We start from the raw sequence: 20895 nt of genomic DNA, 5'->3' as shown, positions 1-20895 counted from the left end.
AGAGCATGGAGGCGATTCCAGGAGACAGGCAGTTACTCTAGCAGAGCTGGACAGGGCCGTAGAAGGTCCTTAACATATCAGCAGGACCAGTATCTGCTCCTTTGTGCAAAGAGGAACAGAATGAGCACTGCCAGAGCCCTACAAAATGACCTCCAGCAGGATACTGGTGTGAATGTCTCTGACCAAACAATCAGAAACAGACTTTATGAGGGTGGCCTGAGGGCCCAATGTCCTCTAGTGGGCCCTGTGCTCACTGCCCGCACCATGGAGCTCAATTGGCATTCGCCATTGAACACCAGAATTGTCAGGTCTGCCACTGGCATGTTGTACTTTTCACAGATGAGAGCAGGTTCATCCTGAGCAAATGTGACAGACATGTAAGGATCAGAACATTATGCTGCCTGTAACATCGTTCAGCATGACTGGTTTAGTGGTGGGTCAGTGATGGTCTGGGGAGGCATATCCATGGAGGGATGCACAGACCTCTACAGGCTAGACAATGGTACCCTGACTGCCAATAGGTATCAGGATGAAATAATTTGACCCACTGTCAGACCCTATGCTGGTGCAATAAGTCCTGGGTTCCTCCTGGTGCATGACAATGCCCGGCCTCATGTGGCGAGAGTATGCAGACAGTTCCTGGAGGATGAAGGAATTTATACCATTGAATGGTCCCCACACTTGCCCGACCTAAATCCAAAAGAACACCTGTGGGACATTATGTTTCTGTCCATCCGACGCTTCCAGCTTGCACCTCAGTCTGTTCAGGAGCTCAGTGATGCCCTGCTCCAGATCTGGGAGGAAATACCCCAGGACACCATCTGTCGTCTCATTAGAAGCATGTCCCAATGTTGTCAGGCATGCATCCAAGCATGTGGGGGCCATACAAACTACTGAGTACCATTCTGAGTTGCTGCAATGAAATTTCAGCAAAATGGACTAGCCTGTTGCATAATTTTTCACTTTGCTTTTTGGCGTGTCTTTGAATTCAACCCTCAATAGGTTGATAGTTTTCATTTCCATCAAGCAATGTGGCATTCTTTCCTTCCTAACACATTACCCAGTCCATATCTGTATAGATATCAAGCATGATATTTTTCTCCATTGAAATCTGATGTGTTTTTAAAGAGTTCCTTTAATTTTTTGAGCAGTGTATTTTGGGGACCCTCAACAATGAGTTTTCTTAGCTAAGAAAACTCACTCTGTCCCTACTTGTTCCCTCTATTTTGTGTTTCTGGCCACCTTGGTGTTTCAACGACACCTTTCATGTTCTGTGTGACACAAAATTAATTAGAAATATAACAGGTAGAGTGGAATGTACTTGGAATGGTCATGGTAGATGTGCAAAACTGTGAATTTAAAGAAAGCAAGTTGTAACCATGTGACCTAACCTCATAAATCTAGAATAGTTGCCTCTTTATTCCGCTTGGTGGCAGTGATTTGCCCATCAGAGCAAAACAAGAGGTTCACTTTAATAGTGGCACCACCAGGAGCACATGCTAAATTTCCCATCACCACCATTTATGGGTTCGGGGGATTAGGTGACTCCCACGACAGAAATTGTGCTGGGCGATTGTCCCATCACCAATGCCATTAAAGGGAGCCTATTGCTTTGCCCTGCACAGACACCCAAACATACAAGGCCATTTATGTTATGATATCATTATGTTTTTTTCCCCAGAGATTCAAGATTTTGTGCTGGTTCCTCTACATGCTGCACCTAAGGATGCTGTTCGTGAGATAGATGCCTTATATGATGTTTACCGTGATGTGTTGGACAAATGGCAAACTGATGTAAGCACTGTGACCTTACACATATAACGATTGTTTTAAATATAGAACAATATTCCACATTTTATAGTATTTACTAAAGAAAAACTTTACATGTACCTTCCATGGAAATTCCACATGTACTGTACATATAGAAGAAACATTCACATGGTTTATTATAGTGCTATATTGTAAATGGTGGTGTTGCCCATAGAGCACCAGTCTCATTGGCTGCTTTCTAAGGAAGGATAAAAATGGGTGTTATGGTTTATTTTCTGTAAAGGAATGATTGTGCTGCTACTAGCTAGAAGCCACCAGCCCGAATCTCTCTTTCATGACCTAGATACATACAGTGATGTGATTAAGTATTTGCCCCCTTCCTGAATTTATTTTTTTTGCATATTTGTCACACTTAAATGAGTCTCACATTTGTCAAAAAACATCTAGATTATCCCCAAGACTTTGGGCAAATATTCTGTGGACTGATGAGACAAAAGTTGAACTTTTTAGAAGGTGCACGTCCTTTTACATTTGGCATAAAACAAACACAGCATTTCATAAAAAGAATATCATACCAACAGTCAAACATCATATCAACAGTCTGCACTCTACCAGAAAATCCCAAATGAGAATTTCCGGCCATCAGTTTATGACCTCTTGGGTTATGCAGCAGGACAATGATCTGAAACACACCAGCAACTCCACCTCTGAATGGCTCACACAAAAAAAAAAAAAAAAAGGTTTTGGAGTGGCCTAGTCAAAGTCCGTACTTAATTTTCGATTGAGATGCTGGGGCGTGACCTTGCAGTTGCTGAGGGGATAGTGAACACCACGGTTGAAGCCAGACAAGTTGCCTCTGCTCTGTGGGACCTTCTATCGGGGCTAGAAGATTGGACTCCATAAAGGAGCTCCCTAACATTGTGGACTGCCATACTGGACCCAGCCTCACTTCCCCTTAAACTGATTGCTAATATAACAAGCATCCATAATACGTCAGAACACTGACGTTTGGGATCTTCGTGGAAACACTATGGGACACCCTCTTCACTGCTTTTCTTCTCTTCTGTATTTTTCATCCTCACTGTTTATTATCTCGGTGGGCGTTTCGACACATCCATATACGTCTATGACCGCCTTACGAGCTCTTATCCCTTTTCATCCATCCTGGACTGAAGCAAAAAAAAATGTATGCAACCTCCTTATCACATACAATAATCACAAACCAGGCACTCCTGGGGTGCCTGTAGGGTGGAGGGATAGAAGTAAGCCTGTGAGGCTCCCCAGCGGTTCTTCTGCTGCTAGCCAACGAGCATAGGAAGGGCGCTAATACGGACAAAAGGGCCATGGGTTTAAAGTAAGCTCCATATACATTAGGAAATAATTGTGGTGTTTTTTTTTTCTAGAATATTATTTTCCTGGGAGATTTCAATGCTGGCTGCAACTACGTCACAGAATCTGATTGGGACAGCATACGCCTGCACACCTGTGAGGACTTTCTCTGGCTGATTCCTCATGATGTGGACACCACTGTGGGGACAACACATTGTGCATATGACAGGTAGATGGAAGAAAAAAAGTCAATCTAGTTTCTGTTCTCCAAAAATGAAAGCTGGTTTGGGTAGTAGTAACAATGTGCGTTTAGCTACAAGCACCCACACCTGCTCAGCTGTCATATTGTTGGGACCAGAATGTGTCCATGCAGCAATAGACATGAATAGGGCTGCTTGCATGTGGATTCACACACCTGTGCATGGAAAGACAGCCTTTCGCATGGGTTTACAGATAGATGCGCCCATGCAAATGACGCCTAAAAGCTGCTGCGGCTAAACGGTGCGCAAAGCGGTACATACATTTAGGGCAGTATGCACCCAGGGGCGAATGACCGAAACATTAACAGTCTGCTCCATACCCGTTAAGCCGCAGTTTCTGTGCACAGCCTGCTATTCAAAAGACAGGCTGTTCGCAGATGTACTCTTGTTCAGGAAATATGCGCAGGAAGCATCAGCGTTTACAAGAGTACATTTGCATACAGCCATTCCCAGGGCACTGGGAATATACGGAAGGAAGAAAATTCCTATAAACGTTTATGTGAATGTTTCTTATTCCCAGATGACTTCTCCTGCATTTAGATAAGCTAAATGCAGGAGTGCCAGTGTGAATGAGGCCTTAGTGTGTTCACTGATCAATAAATCTAAACATGTAAAAAATTATCTTTATTTTGTCATTCAGAATAGTGGTTAGCGGTACAGACCTGCAAAATGCCATAGTTCAAGACTCTGCTCAAGTTTTCAACTTTCATAAGCAGTACAAGCTGACACAAGAACAGGTAAGTCAGTGACAAAAATCTTAACATGATTTTATATTGTTTAGGAAAAATGTTTTTAGTTTTTTTCAAGTGTTTCTGAGCTGATTTGTGTCATATTTCTCGTAACTTGCAAAGTGTTCTAAGAAAGCTTTTGCTTAAGCTGGCCATTTACAAGTAGAATTATGTTTAAGGAAAAATTTCAACCACCTGACCAGGCCATTTTTTTGCGATACGGTAGTGCAATACTTTTCCTGACAATTGCGTGGTCATGCAACACTGTACCCACATAATACATATTATATGTGTCCTTTTTTACGACAAATAGAGCTTTCTTTGGGTGGCATTTGATCACCTCTGCACTTTTTACTTTTTGCCCTATAAACAAAAAAAAAACTGACAATTTTGAAAAATGTTTCGCTCTGCTAAAATTGAAAAACAATCAAATTTCTTCATAAATTTAGGCCACTATGTATTCTGCTTCATACTTTTGATAAAAAAATAAAAATAAAAAGTTTCTTCAAACTAGGGGATTTTTTTTTTTTACTAGTGATGGCAGCGATGAGTGACTTATAGTGAGACTGTGATATTGCAGCAGACGTTCTGATGGACACTTTTGGGGGACCAGTGACACTAATACAGAGAATAATGCTAAAAAATATGCACTGTCACTGTATTGATGACACTGGCTGGGAAGGGGTTAACATCAGGGGCAATTAAAGGGTTAACAGTGTTTATGTGAACTGTGTGAGGTGCTTTTACTAGCGGAAGAGATGGAATTTGTTCCCTGGTTTGCAGAGACACAAATTCCATCCCTTCCCTCCTGTCAGAACAGCGATCTGCCTTGTTTACATAGGCAGGTTACCGTTCTACCTCTCTGCCGAACGGTCGGTGGACATCAGGTACAGTACAGCTGCCGATCAGCTTCTGCTGTATGTAATCACAGTAAACCCGGCGGTGCGCATGCGTGCCCCCTACTCGGAAGTGTCGGATTACGTTCATTTATGTGATCTGGTGAACAGGTGCTGCCCGGTAGCAGTAAAACTGCTATAGGATGGACCTGACCTAGTTAAAATAACATTTGTTTGATTTTCTAATCGTTAAGCTGACCAAAGACTGAATGAAATTCGGACAGTTCAGCAAGGACAGGCCGAATTTCGATCAGTTTGTGGCCGCCCCTGCTCGACAGAAGATCACAGCGCAGTGTCTGACATTCATTTGTACAGGTGTCTGCCTGCAGCTGTGCTCAAAAACCTTACGTCCCTTTGTACGTGGTTTGGCTCTCTGTGGCTATATGATCGAGGCCTTACAGACTTTAAAGAGATATTGTCACCTTGCCAAAACACTCCCACGACGCTCCTTTCTTTATCACAGACGGCAATTAAATCACCGCTGCTGATGATGTCACTCTATAGGTTAACTAACAGAGCTTGAACCTACCATTTGTCTGCCTTTATTAAGAGCATCTTTCCAGACTGGTCATTTGGCCTAAACAAGCCACAGCCGTCTTTCTGAGATTAGTATAAGAAGTTGAAATTAAAGCGCCACACCACTGCTAAGAGGTCCAGATACAACTTTATTCCATTAAAGGTCAGGGCTACAATTCAAAAAGTAGGAAACCCGTTTCAGAGGTCTAAATGCACCTTTATTAGGGCTTGACTGGAAAGAAAATGAACAAACCAGAAGTGAACTAGACTTACTGTACAATGGTATTTTTTCCGCTGTGAATTCAAAGCACAGGTTCTTCTGGTTTGTTCACTTTGTTGCCAGTCAAGTCCTGATGAAGGGGGCTTTTAGACCCTAGAAACGTGTTGGCTACTTTTTGAATTGTACACCAGACCTTTAATAGAATAAAGTTGTATCTGGACCTCAAATAGAAGTGGTGTGGCACTTCAATTTCAACTCACTTCAAGCTGAGACTAAAGATTCTCTGGGCTGTAGAAACTGCCTAGTAAACAGATCATTTACAACGACAGTAGTACCTTAAGATAATAATACCAGTAAAATAAACCTACAGACATAGTGCTATCTTTCCACTTTTCTCAACTTTCTGAGGTTGGTATGCAGCTGGGGTGGGTTTAATGTAGATTTGTTCAGGACTAGTGAGGGTAGGTTAGTGTAGTTTTTATTAATAGTACGCTTTAATAAATTCATCAACATGCAGTATTATCATTTAGACTGCAACAGACACATTCAGGTGGATTTACTAAACCTGGAGAGTGCAAAATCTTGTGCAGCTCTGCATAGAAACCAATCAGCTTCCAGGTTTTTTGTCAAACTTTAATTGAACAAGCTGAAGTTAGAAGATAACTGTCTACCATGCACAGCTGCACCAGATTTTGCACTCTCTGGTTTTAGTAAATCAACCCCACTGCCTGAGAGCACTGACTCATTCGTGCAGATATTTTTTTCAAACCCGAAACTAATGGTTTGGCTAGAGAATCTTCCTTGCAAATATTTGGTTCCTTCCTTTCGCAGAATTTTTTTTTTTTTTTTTTTTTTTTTTAATTTAGCAACCTATAGTCTGTTTCCAGGACAGAAGTGATTAAGAATCAGCAATACTCTTTGATTAAAAAAAAATTGCAATATATGTAGAAGAATTGAAGGTGGGGGCGTGGACATTTAATGCTGCATGGTAAATCAATGAACGTTATAAAACATTTAGCATTAATAAATGATGGGTTCTCATTTAACTTTTTGCAGGCTTTAGCTGTGAGTGACCACTACCCTGTGGAGCTGGAACTAACATTAGCTTAAAAGGAAAATCGGTAGAGGATGTCATGCTTCGTCATCTGCGTGGGCAAAGAGACCCTTGAAAGTTCCATGTTACTTACGAAGGAGCAATCACATCCTATCCAATCATGGAAGAAAAATAATATTATGTACATTGCATATATATCGAAGCAGTTTACTTAAAGAGACTCTGTTACAAGACCATTTATTTCAACAACAATCTTCCTTCTGGACGATATATATTAATTTAAAGTGTTTTATACATGATATTTACATATAAACCCCCCCCCCCCCTTGTGTAGACATCCAAAAACTATGATACTGCTACTACTGGGCTCTTCTACCATCATGGATATGATTTTAGTAGCCCTAGCAGACAGAGAGCTGTCGCTCAAGCAGGAGGTGGTAAAGGGTGCAGGAGCTGGGCCAACACAGATTAATTAGATACTCCCAGGAGGAGGAGATGGCTATAATGTGCAAGGGAGGAGCTGGGCTAGGGAATCGACCAGAAGAATTTACCCCTTAATGACCAGGCCATATTTTGCAATTCGGCACTGCATTATTTTAACGGACAATTGCACGGTTGTGCGACACTGTACCCAAATAAAATTGATCTCCTTTTTTTCCCACAAATAGAGCTTTCTTTTGGTGCTATTTGATCACCTCTGCGATTTTTATTTTTTGCGCTATAAACAAAAAACAAGCAACAATCCTGAAAAAAAAACAAAACAATATTTTTCACATTCTGCTATATGACATTCTCGAAAAAAAAATGTAAAAATCAAAAATTAACATTTTAGGTCAATTTGTTTTCTGCTACATATTTTTGGTAAAAAAACAAAAAAAACAAAAACGCAATAAGACCAAGTTCACACTGGGGCGACTTGTCAGGCGACCTGGTCGCCTGACAAGTCGCCGTGGGTCGCTGGCCATAGAGTATCACAGGACCAGTTCTAATAGGAGCGACACAAGTCGCTCCGACTTAGAAAAAGGGTCCTGTACTACTTTGGGGCGACCTGGAGCGACCTGCATTGACTTCAATGATATGAAGTCTGTGCATGCCGCTCCGAGGTTGCAGTGCGAGCTGTGCACCGCGACTTCACAGGTCGCCCCGGGAAGTCGGGTCGCCTGTATGTGAACCGGCTCTTAGCGTATTTTGATTGGTTTGCGCAAAAGTTATAGCGTCTAAACTACGGGAAAGATTTGTCAATTTTATTGTTTGTTTTTTTTTTTTTTTTTTTAACTAGTCATTTTTAGCGGGACTGCGACATTGCGGCGGACAGATCGGACCCCTAACTGACATTTTTGGGAGGACCAGTGACATTACTACAGTAATCAGTGCAAAAAATATGCACTGTTACTGTAATAATGACGCTGGCAGGGAAGGGGTTAACACTGTGGGTGATCAAGGGGTTAAATGTGAGCCTAGGGCAGTGATTCTAACTGTCGAGGGGGCGAGGCTTGTGAAATTATCACAGAGACCTGTGATCCTATATAGAAGGATCACAGGGCTCTATGATCCTACCAGGGAGAATGGTCAGCTGTGCTTACAACAGCTGACCGTTCTTCTCTCTACGCAGGGAACGATCGCGGGTGTCAGGCGGCAATCTGAGCTGCCTGCCCTGTGCATCGGAGTCCCCGCTGCCGAGTGGGGGCGGGAGTGCACCGCCGACGGCGCGCGTTCGCCCCCTGGCTGCAGGCATGCGACCGACATAGGTCTACATCATTTCGCGCAGGATGGCCGCTCTGCCGCAGTAAAACTGCGGCGGGCGGTCCAGAAGCCGTCAAGTAGTTACATTTTTGAACAAGTTCAAAGACACATCGCAAGTGGTTAAAAAAATGATAAATGTAAAACACTGCAATTAATCATTAAAAGGGATTCTAAGAGCCGGTTCACACTGGGGCGACTTGTCAGGCGACCTGGTCGCCTGACAAGTCACCGTGGGTCGCCTGCCATAGATTAGCACAGGACCGTTCTAATAGGAACGACACAAGTCGCTCCGATTTAGAAAAAGGGTCCTGTACTACTTTGGGGCGACCTGCAGTGACCTGCAGTGACTTCAATGATATGAAGTCTGTGCATGCCGCTCCGAGGTCGCGGTGCGCGCTGTGCACCGCGACTTCACAGGTCGCCCCGGCAAGTCGGGTCGCCCCTATGTGAACCGGCTCTAAAGCAAATCTATATTTTTTTTTTTTCAAAAACAAATGTGCACTAGCTTTTCACAGAGCAGCCCGATCCTTTTTTTTTTGGGTCCCCCGTTGGCGGTCCTCCCCACCCCTGCCGAATGCCCCCATAGCAAGCCTCGCTCCTGGGGTGTGTCCATTCACACCCAGAGCATGGCTCAGCCCCGCCCCTGCCCCCTGCTCATTCCTCATTGGCTGAGATTGACAGCAAGTAAGTATAACATTTTTTTATTATAATTAAAAAGAAAAAAAAATTTACAATAAAGCTATCATGAGAAAAATATGGAGGCTGCTGTTGCTGTCCTTTTGAAGATGCTAAGCTATTATGTTGTCCCACTTGCTTCATTGTTGCTGATTTATCAAAGGAGTGGAGCTAAAGCCTGCTCATTTTGCAGGGGGATTTTCACTTTCCTTAGTGAATGTGGTGGAAATTGACTTTGCACAGCATCCTAAATTATGCAAAGGGAACTAAAAAAACAAAAACAAAAAAAAAACAGGATTTTTTCCCTGCACATTAGAATATTTACTTTGCAAAATGAACAGACTTTTCTTCAGTAAATTAGCCGCCTTGACTCTTATAAGTATGCAAATCAGGAAAGTAAGAGAAAAGTATTTTATGCATGCTTATTCCGGGTCAGTGAATTGAGTTATGGAGAATGGCATTTTAGGAAAATTAGGTTGTCAGGAGGGATAAGCAATGGCAGCCTTCATTATTCTTTTTTTGGTGATAGGTTTCTTTTAAATTACGAATTTGAGCCATGAAGAAATCAAAAAATTAATGGAGAATGGATTCTGGTAACTCAAAGCAGGCGGTGATGACAGCCTGTTCACATGAAAGTATTATATTGTACCATATATACTGTGTTCTCGATTTAATTATGTGAACTAGTAAGGGCTCTTTCACACGGGCGTTCCTTTTTTTTTGCCCGATCAGGTCCTTTTTTTTTTTTTTTGTAACGGACACGGATGACACTTGTGTCATCCGATCCGTATGTCCGTTTTTCATCCCATCCGTTTGCGGATGAAAAACTGACATAATGCATGTCTATGTAAATACGGATGTCTGCGGATGACATCACTGACATCCGTTTTTGCTTCCGTTCCGTGTTTTGAAAGGAAGAAAAAATAGGGTTCTCCTCCGTTCAAAAAAACTGAACTGAACTGAACTGACAAAAAACGGATGTCAGAGGATGATCATCCGATGACATCCGTATTTACATAGAGATACATTATGTCCGTTTTTCATCCGCAAACGGATGGGATGAAAAATGGACATACGGAACGCCCGTGTGAAAGAGCCCTAAAGCTGATTGACTTAAGTACAACCAGCTTGTCAGATTTTTTTTTTGCAACCGATTACTGCAGAGTGCAGACGACTATAGCCGCTAGAAGTGATCATTGTGTTCTGCCAGCAGGGAAGGCTCCCTGCTACCACAACACAATAGCACTGTGGGATGGATTCCCCCATTAACACTGACTGTGTTGATGGGGAAATGTAGCAATTTTCTTTCAAACTGCACCATATATGGATTCAATAAAGATGTGCTTAGTTAATGGATAGTAAAAACTAATCTAGGAGGAAAGAAAAAGGAGGGACAGTGGTGGGGTACTAGGCTAGTTTTTACTATCCATCAACTAGCACACCTTTAAGAAAGCCAGAGATGATACAAATTTTCTTTCCTGCAACCACAGTAAAGAATATCACTTAATTCCCCCATCAACATAGTGTTGATAGGGGAACAGAGTGATTTTGTTTCCTACAACCGAAAACTTGCATCATCTTTGGCTTGCTTAAAGGTGTGCTTACTACAGGGTACATGCTGCAAAATGTGTAGATGAGGAAAAATATGTGAAAAAAATATTAGGACCAGATATGGGCTCATTCACACTTGTGGCAGTCCTTGCCTCCCCACTGAAAAGCAGATCACCTTTACAGAAGATGGTTGACAAACGGCTGGGAGGTGATGTGTGTTAACCTTGAAATGCCAGCAGAACTGTGTATATTTCATTAGCTACAAAGTGGTTGCGGTGCTGAACCATTTACTTCAATGGGTTGTGTTTGGCAGCAGTGCTGCCAGCCAATCAAAGCACTGCTGCTGTGACGTGTACCACATTGTTGTAGGTTGAGTGGTATGGGGGTGGGTGGTAAAACCCTAGCTACAAGTTTTAATATGTCCTATTGATGTTAAATATTTAAATATTTTCTGCTGGATTACTCCATAATTGTATTAAAAGTATGTAAATATAAAATTAGTGAAAGCTATATGATTTGTGTGGTTGTGAAAGATTGAAGTGTGGATGGCTGTTGGGGAAAGAATATATTCACCTTGTCTGGGGTGTGGTCGAGCAGTGCCATCATTATGATATTCGGAGTAAATAATATTTTATGGTTCTGGCTTTAATATAAAGCATATACTGCATTATTCTGTACTCTCTGAATAAAAAGGGGAAGCCATCCTAACCTGGAGAAGACAGTGATTAATGCTAGCGGCTATAGAAGCTACTAGCAATAATTGCAAGTGATATCAGGAGACTGGTTTTACCCAAGTTGATCAATCAACTTGCCACATTCAGCCTGCCCACACACAGTTCGTATCTTGGTCGATTTTAGATGAACCGGCAAAGATTCGAACCGTCTATGCTCGGCCCTAGATTTAGGTATTTGGTGAGTTATGAATCAGTTTTCTGTCCATCAAATACTTAGTGCACCACCACTAATAGTTAATCTGGGCCAAGTTGTGCAAAGTCTTACAGCTGGTCTTATTTACAAATCAGCTACAGCATGAGTAGAAATGCCTTACTTCTGCCGAAATGCTGATAAGGTCCCTAGCTCTGTGTGGAAGCAGAGGTCTCTCTGCAGAGGTTCTGCATTCAGTAACATTTTGAGCCAGCAGCAGTGTATTTCAGCCCTCTATAGAGAGACCACTGCTTCCAAACAGAGCAAGGCAGGGAACAAACTTTCCTACTCAGGCTGTCTGCTTTTAAAAGGGAACCAACTGTAAGACTTTGTGCACCTTTTGTTTTGATGCCTTAGTGAAATTATATAGAACAAAATAATATCCAAACATTTTTATATATATTTTTCGCTCAACTTACAAATTTGTTTTGGTTAGAGTAGGGAATGATTAAAACCCCTGTCAGGTTTTCTTTTTTTTGCGGTGTCCCAATGGGGAGATTTTGCTTTACCTTTTGTCCCAGAAACACAGGAGGAAAAGATCTCTGCAAACTGAAGGGAAATTCCCTCCTAAAAAGTCACCAGAGAAGAAGTCCAATTCGCACATTTCCTTCTATTCCTGTTCCAGTGTAAACTTAAAAATCTGCCAAAACTTTGTCCTGGCGAAAAAATTCACCGTGAAAAGAGTGGGTGAATCTCATCAGACAGAAAAAAAAAACAAAACCTGAACAAGGGTATCAACAACTGCCCATTTTATACACCAAAAAAAAAAATTTGATGAACTTTTGATGCTTCCAAAAAAAAGTTGATTTCAACATAATGGCAATGTGTATTTTGGCAGCGATTAGGTCTTATCCTAAATAGTAAATCCAAAATGTTATTATAATTTATAATATATATATATATAGAACAGTCAATTTGAAAACAATTCATGTTTACATTAAAGTGCTGCAATCATTTACTTTTCAAAGGTCTATTTTACTGACAGAACCTTGTATCAATGTATATGGAAAGAAACAGAAACGATCCCTGTGTCAACAACGGTGTGGGTATGGGAGGGTCTGAGTTGTTGACATGTCAAATGCTGGTTCTTTGTACTGTAATACTGCCAGAATAGAGAGGAATTTATTTGCTGTTCACCTGATCTTTAACGAACAGGCAAACAATAGCACACAGACCAAAAGACCAGATCCAGCCAAGAGGATATCATGGTGAACAAAGGATTGTACTTCTAAATACAGAAGGGTATACACAGTCTGATTGATAGGGGATATCCAATGGTTGACCATAGCATCAGGAGCCACTACTTTTTTTGTGTAACACAGCCTAAGTGGTCACCAGTATTTGCAGTTGGCCCATTCACCAAGAACAGAATTAGTTAAAATTAATGAGCAATAGCAAATGCTGTGAACTTGTTATGGCACCCTATAGATGGCATGAGAAGAGCACCATCACTTTTTTCTCCTTTACAGGAAATTATCCGCTCAATGTTTATGTGAATGTCTGCAACTGTGTACCGCTTTTTTCCACATTTCTGGAGATATGGAGTTATGCAAGTTTCTCAAAAAAAACGGAATTTTTGTAAAATCTTACCTGTAAAATTCCTTTCTCCGAGTCCTCCGACAGTCGCCGCCTCTTCATATTCGTCACATATAGGGGTATTAGACTTTGCTCCGAAGGAGTAGCTAGGCAACAGAATATGTTAACAATAAAGCTTTGAACATATCCCACCCTCAAGGGGTGGTCCCCTCAGTCAATACCCTCCTACTTCCTGCAACCATATCTCAGTTTTAGTGGAAAAGCAGTAGAGTATACAACCAAACCCCAAAAGAGGGGCGGGGGCGGCGACTGTCGGAGGACTCAGAGAAAGGAATTTTACAGGTAAGATTTTACAAAAATTCCGTTTTCTCTTACGTCCTCCGACAGTCGCCGCCTCTTCATATTCGTCACATATGGGGACGTCCCAAAGCAGTGCAAACATGAGGGGTGGGAAACGCATCCGCGCCGAAAAGGCAACGCAGTCTCCGCATCAAAGAAAGGAACCTTACCAAAGGAAGGAAACCAGCTGGGCAACAGTAAAAAACAAGTGCTCAACAGGAGCAACAACCCAGGAAAAGACAAAAAACCAGGGGATACAAAACTTATCCCAACAGCCAGGAGTCCCCAACAAGGGACCCTAGGGAACAGCCGCACTAAGAACCTTGCGGCCAAAGGAAGCATCCGCCGATGCCTGAACATCTACTTTGTAGAATTTTGTGAAAGTGTGCACGGTCGACCAAGTCGCCGCCTTACACACCTGGGCTACAGAAGCCCCATGACGACAGGCCCAAGACGTACTCAGAGATCTAGTAGAGTGCGCCTTCACAGGTACAGGAGGAACCTTTCCCTGCAAAGCATAGGCCTGTTCAATGGTCTGCCTGATCCATTTGGCGACGGTAGAGGCCGAAGCCGCCATGCCCTTCCGAGGACCCTCTGGAAGAACAAACAAGGAGTCCGTCTTTCGAAAAGACTCAGTCGATTTAAGGTAAACCCTTATCGCCCGAACAACATCCAGAGAATGCAATCTCACCTCCTTTGGATGTTTAGGCTTCGCGCACAACGAAGGCAAGACAATATCCTCATTAAGATGGAATTCCGAAACTCGTTTCGGAAGAAAAGAAGGATTAGGTCGCAAGACCACCTTATCCAAATGAATAACCAGGTACGGAGACTTGCAGGACAAAGCCGCCAGCTCCGACACTCTGCGAGCCGAAGTGATCGCCACCAAAAAGGCGACCTTTTTGGACAACATAGACAACGAGATCTCCCTGATCTGTTCAAAAGGAGCACGTTGTAACACAGATAGAACGAGATTCAAGTCCCAAGGGGGCAGAGGATCCCTCCTAGGGGGAACCAGATGCCGCACACCCTGAACAAAGGTGCCAACCAAGGAGTTGGAAGCCACGGGACGTTGAAACAGAACGGCCAGCGCAGACACCTGACCCTTTATCGTAGCCAGCGCCAAACGCTGATCAACACCCGTCTGAAGGAAAGACAGCACACGGGAAACCGAGTACGTGCGGGGTGAAAACCCCCTGGACTCACACCAGGCAAAATAGGCCTTCCAAGTACGGTAATAAACCTTCCCCGAGGAAGACTTCCTCGCGTTGATCAAAGTATGAACGACCTCTGGAGAGAGACCCTTCTCCTTCAGGACCTCGGTCTCAACAGCCAGGCCGTCAAAGCCAGCGACTGTAAAGCAGGATGGTAAATCGGTCCTTGAGACAGTAGATCGTCTCGAAGAGGCAGACGCCACGGGGCGTCGACCGCCAGATTCACGAGGTCTGCGTACCAGGACCGGCGAGGCCAGTCCGGTGCCACAAGAATCACCGTGCTGCGTTCCGAGTGTAACCTGCGAAGGAACCTGGACAGCAACTGAATCGGTGGAAACGCGTACATCAGCCTGTACTGATGCCACGGGGCCACTAACGCGTCCGACGCGTCTGCCCGAGGGTCGCGCGTCCTTGCCACGAACCTTCTCACCTTGTTGTTGAGACGAGACGCGAACAGGTCCACATCTGGAAGACCCCACTTCGCGCACAACATCTGGAAGACAGCCGGGTAGAGAGACCATTCCCCCTGATCCAGGGTCTGGCGACTCAGATAGTCCGCCTGCCAGTTCTCCACCCCCGGAATGTGAACCGCCGTTATCGCCGGGACATGAGTCTCGGCCCAAGACAGAATGTCGGCCACTTCTCGAACCGCTCGGGCACTCCGCCCCCTTGGTGGTTGATGTAGGCCACCGCCGTGGCATTGTCCGTCTGCACCCGAACCGGGCAGTCCTGCAGCCGGTCCGTCCAGCGATGAAGACAGACTTATCGCACGCAAATTCCAGAATGTTGATCGGAAGGGAAGACTCCCCCTCCGACCAAGTCCCCTGGGCGGACAGAACGCCCAGAACTCCACCCCAGCCCGACAGGCTGGCGTCCGTGGTGATCACCGTCCACGAGACAGGACGAAATGACTTGCCCCCGAACACCAACGGGGACTGGAGCCACCACAGAAGGTTTCCTCTGGTGCGATGACTCAACGAGATTTGAAGATCCAGAGATTGAGGTCGCCCGTCCCACCTGGACAGGATCTCCGCTTGGAGACCCCGCGTGTGAAACTGGGCGAAGGGAATCGCCTCGAAGGCCGAGACCATCAATCCCAGACATCCCATGCACGTCCGCAGAGACGAGTGCGGAACGTCCCTGAGGGACCTGACTTCCTCCTGGAGAGTCCCGAGTTTGTCTTCCGGCAGGAAGACCTTCGCCTGCACCGAGTCCAGAATCATTCCCAGGTAGGGAAGACGAACCGACGGACTCAGTGTCGACTTTGGAAAATTTATCGTCCAACCAAACTCCTGCAGAGTTTGCATCGTGACAGACAGGTCCTTCTCCAGACCCTGGCTGGTCGCAGACCGAACCAGAATGTCGTCCAGATACCCCAGGACAGAAACACCCTGGGCCCTCAATAACGCCAGAACCGGTGCAAGCACCTTGGTGAAGACCCGCGGAGCCGAGGCGAGACCAAAAGGCAACGCCACGAACTGGTAGTGATCCTCCGCAATGGCAAATCGAAGGAACCTCTGGTGACCTTCGAAAATGGGGATGTGAAGATACGCATCCTTCAAATCGATGGAGGCCATGAATTCCCCCGGAACCAGGGCAGCCACCACCGACCGCAGGGATTCCATGCGGAACTTGCGAACCCGCACTTGCCCTCCTTCCTGGGCACGGTGAACAGTTTGGAATAAAACCCCCGAAATCTGTCCCGATGAGGCACCGGAACCACCACTCCCTGAGCCCTCAGGTCCCGCACCGCCAGGTGCAGGTCCCGTAAACGCTCCGGAGACAGTTGAAGATTTGAGGGAAAAAAATCTGCTCTCCGGCCGAGAGAGAAACTCGATCTTGTAACCAGATCGAACGATTTCCTGAACCCATCTGTCCCGCACACGGGCCAACCAGAGCTGAAGAAAACCGAGCAAGCGTCCCCCCACCCCAAAACTGGGTGAGGGCGCCCCTTCAGGCCGAACTGTTATGGGCTGCAGATCCGGATTGGCCGGACTTCTGTTTACCAGACCAGGGCTTCTTCTGAGAGCCTTGACCTTTGAACGGCTTGCCCTTGTAGTGCGGCCGAAAGGCACGAAAGGACCCCTGAGGGGGCCGAAAATTAGCATGCTTCTTCCCAGCAGCTCCCTTAGCCTTGGGGAAATGGGGCAAGAGAGTGCTCTTACCCCCGGTGATCCCCTTAATCAACACATCCAGGGACTCCCCAAAAAGGCGAGACCCATCATAAGGTAGATTGGCTAAGGTCTTACGTGAAGACTGGTCCACCGACCAACATTTTAACCAAACCAGGCGGCGAGACAACACCGCCACGCTGTGCACACGTGCAGCCAACGGAACCAGGTCCAGGTCCGCATCACACAGATACATGACACCCTGGTGGATTTGATCCACCATATCCAGGGTCGCCGGCGAGGCCGAGTCGGCCACTAGGACGCGCCTAAGCATCTGCGTCCAACTTGCGATCGCCTGGGCCGCCATGAGAGAAGCAAACAGAGCCTTAAGCATAGAACCCGTAACAGAATAAGTATGACGGGCAAGAGACTCCAGTCTCCTATCCGTGGCATCACGGAACACAGGGGAATCCTCTGCAGGAATCGCAGTGGCTTTGTTCAAAACCGCAATTGCGTGATCCACTGGGGGAGGTACACACCACCTTTCATCAGTGGAAGGCGAAAAAGGATAACGCAGCTTGAATCTACTTGGTACCGCAAAAGGTTTGCGCAGATTGCGCCATTGTTCCTTAACAGCGCGCTGAAAATCATCATTGCAGGGAAAAACCTGCGGCGTCCTGCATTTTCTCTGCGTCCCATAAGCCGCCAAGGCAGCGGGGGGACACACTTCGTCCTGCAAACGCAGCGTTTGCTTTATGGAAGCAATCAACTCATCCATGATTGCAAGCTCTTCAGGCGAGCCAGGGGGAGAATTATCAACCCCCTCAACTTCAGCCTCCACCTCGGACCCCACTAGATCAAGAGAGGAGCGGGACCCCGATAAGGAGGCCCCCGCCATAACAGCCCCATCACCTTCACCCTCAGAATCGGAGGAAAGAGCAACTCTGAGCCTTTTAGTAGATTGAGCAGCCACCAGCATCTGCACCTGAGCAGCAAGGCCAGCCACAATAGTGGCTAAATCCCCCCCTGGGGGGGAAACAGCGGTCCCCTGGCTTTCCACCAAGGCTGTAGGAAATTTGCCCTCCTGAGAATCCATTGCCCCTGTAATGCCAGACAACAAAGGGTTAACTGCCCCTTTTAAGCAAGTGCAGCCCACTGCACCACACTCAAGCACAATAAGACCCCCACAGGGAATATGCAAACTGAACACAGGCAATGGATAGCAAGAACAGAAGGATAAAACCTGAGGAGACCCTCGCCGCTGCTGCTGCCTCGATCGGTGTTCCTGGAAAGAGGAAGTGATGCTGCCAGGGCGCTCTATGTAAGCCTATGGAGGCTACAAGAAAATAGCCGCCATGCATGTAAAACATGCGGCCGGAGCGAGTGTAGGCAAAATGGCACCGTTTGGCGCCGAAACCGCCGCTCCACAGTGCAGTAAAACACACATTACATTCCAGTATCAGAATACATGTCAGATCGCCGCAGCGATCGCTGTATATGGCCAAACATGCCAAAAAAACATGCCCCACAGCACACAGCTTCACACACTGACCAGGCTGACACACACAGTGTCACACAGCTCCCCCCCCCCCCTTGCAGCCCACAGCATGCAGCCGAGAGATAGGGAGACAAGCAGTGTGAATAGAGGCAGGTTACACAGTCCCAGACTGACACCCCCCCAGACAGACAGGTCCCCACATAAATACACTTACCTCACATGGCGTGGGGGACCCGCACAGGCGAACAAGCCGCTGCACATGAGGCAGGGAGAGTCGCATTCAAGACGCACAAAATGGGGGTTAAAAAACCGCACAGCGTCCAGTGAGGTAGCCACCTCACCAATCATCCCTGCACCGAACAGGGATGGGTCGTTCACTGTGCCAGGAGCGTTACCTGGCTGAACGCTCGATGGCAGACTGGGAAGCCACTGACCCACGACCTGCGACCAGGGGGATCAGCCCGAGACCCAGTCCGCATGATCCTCTTCATCAGAAGAACTAACTAACGCTGACAAAAATAACAGCTAAGTAAAGGCAGAGAGAAAACTCAAACAAAATTTTAAAAAGAAGAAAGAGTCTGGGGCAGAAAGCCCCAGCACAGAGAGAGCCAGCCACTCCTGACAAGCTAGACATTAAAACTGAGATATGGTTGCAGGAAGTAGGAGGGTATTGACTGAGGGGACCACCCCTTGAGGGTGGGATATGTTAAAAGCTTTATTGTTAACATATTCTGTTGCCTAGCTACTCCTTCGGAGCAAAGTCTAATACCCCTATATGTGACGAATATGAAGAGGCGGCGACTGTCGGAGGACGTAAGAGAAATATTGTTATTTTAATTTGGGTGCAGTAGGGATGCACCGAAAAGAAAATTCTGGGCCGAAACAGAAACCCAAAATTCAGGATGCCCTTGACCAAAAACCGAAAATGACTTCCCCCCCCCCCCAAATGATTTTAAAATAGTTTTTTCTTTGCCCTGTATTACAGTAAGTTTCCACCATTAACAAGAATGTTTAGTTGAGTGGAAGGTTTGCGTTTATGGACCTGCTGGCAGTGTTGGTGTCGCAGAGTCGCAGAATTGTGTGTGCATACCTACTTCAGTTGGACTCCAGTGGATCCCATAAGAGCCGTTTCACACTAGCACGACTTGTCAGCTTGACAAGTCGCGCATCATCGCGGTCCATTGACGCTACAGGACCCATTCAGGAGCGACACAAGTCACTCTGACTTAGAAAAAGGGTCCTGTACTACCTGGGGGCGACCTCGGAGCGACTTGCATAGACTTCCATTATGTGAAGTCCCTGCAAGTCGCTCCGAAGTCGTGGTGCATTGTAATGCACAAGTCGCCCCCGAAGTAGTAAGGAGTCGTGTCGCCCCAGTGTGAACCGACTCTAAGAGGGTGCAGTGAATAACAATTCACAAAGAAGATGTGTAATATACAAGAGATCTATCAAATACTGTGAATCGCATACTCCACACAGCGGTGTGTGATGCAAATCCCAAGAAGTAGATAGTAATCAAATGTGAACAGCAATAATCCAATTAAATAAAACGCCATAATTCGTATACTAAACAATGATCAAGAAAATGTGCAAATAATGCAACAGATCAAGAATAAATTCGTAATAGATGTGCAAATATGACAATAAGTGCTGGAAAATGGATATAATAAATTTATTATACCCATTTTCCAGCACTTATTGTCATATTTGCACATCTATTAGGAATTTATTCCTGATCTGTTGCATTATTCGCACATTTTCTTGATCATTGTTTAGTATGCGAATCATGATGTTATATTTCATTTGATTATTGCCGTTCACATTTGATTACTATCTACTTTATAGGATTTGAATAACACAGCTTTGTGGAGTATGCGATTCACGGCATTTTGATATATCTATTGTATATTACACATCTTTGCGAATTGTTATTCACTGCAAATAAGCGCCAATTTATTTTGCCTTTCTTATATGGTGGTGACACTTTAAAATTTGTAGCTGCTTTCTCTTTCATTCCTTTTTATTATTACTTTTATTTTATACACCACATCACTTCCTTTGTAGCGCATTGGCCAGAGAGAGAGAAAAAACACACACACACACACACACACACACACACACACACACACACACACACACACACACACACACACACACACACACACACACACACACACACACACACACACAGAGAGAGAGAGAGAGAGAGAGAGAGAGAGAGAGAGAGAGAGAGAGAGAGATTACCTTCCTCGGCAGCACCAGAGCACATGAAGGGAGGGGGAGAGAGAGAGAACTAAACCACAGCAAGACAGCCAGATTGCCTTCCTTGGCAGCACCAGGGCACATGAAGCGTGAGAGAGAACGCTGGGTCCTCTCCTCGGGATGTCACTGGTTGCTAGACGCCAGTCGGCTAGCCATCCTAGCAACCAGTGTAGCTCACAATAAAGCGTCCGGCGCCGGCGGAGGAGAAGGACGGAGCGGTCAACGGAGATACCCGCCTGACAGGGAAGTGAAGGGCTCACTTCTTACAG

At 45.4% G+C, this 20895-nt stretch overlaps 1 protein-coding gene across 1 annotated transcript in view; it reads left to right on the top strand.

The window, feature by feature from the left end:
• LOC309559022 (deoxyribonuclease-1-like) overlaps positions 1 to 6989 on the top strand; it is a 31491-nt gene extending 24502 nt beyond the window's left edge. The window contains exons 6-9 of the mRNA XM_082262132.1: positions 1682 to 1794; positions 3174 to 3328; positions 4000 to 4096; positions 6776 to 6989. Of these exons, the coding sequence (XP_082118258.1) occupies positions 1682 to 1794; positions 3174 to 3328; positions 4000 to 4096; positions 6776 to 6829 (419 nt within the window). The 3' untranslated portion in view covers positions 6830 to 6989. The remainder of the gene's footprint in view (positions 1 to 1681; positions 1795 to 3173; positions 3329 to 3999; positions 4097 to 6775) is intronic.
• Positions 6990 to 20895: the final 13906 nt, after the last annotated feature.

Source organism: Pelophylax lessonae (genome assembly GCF_965119305.1).
Source record: "Pelophylax lessonae genome assembly, chromosome: 6".
In the NCBI taxonomy this organism is placed as follows: Eukaryota; Metazoa; Chordata; class Amphibia; order Anura; family Ranidae; genus Pelophylax; species Pelophylax lessonae.
Note: the sequence above shows the minus strand (reverse complement) of the source record. Positions and strands in the feature narration are given on the sequence as shown.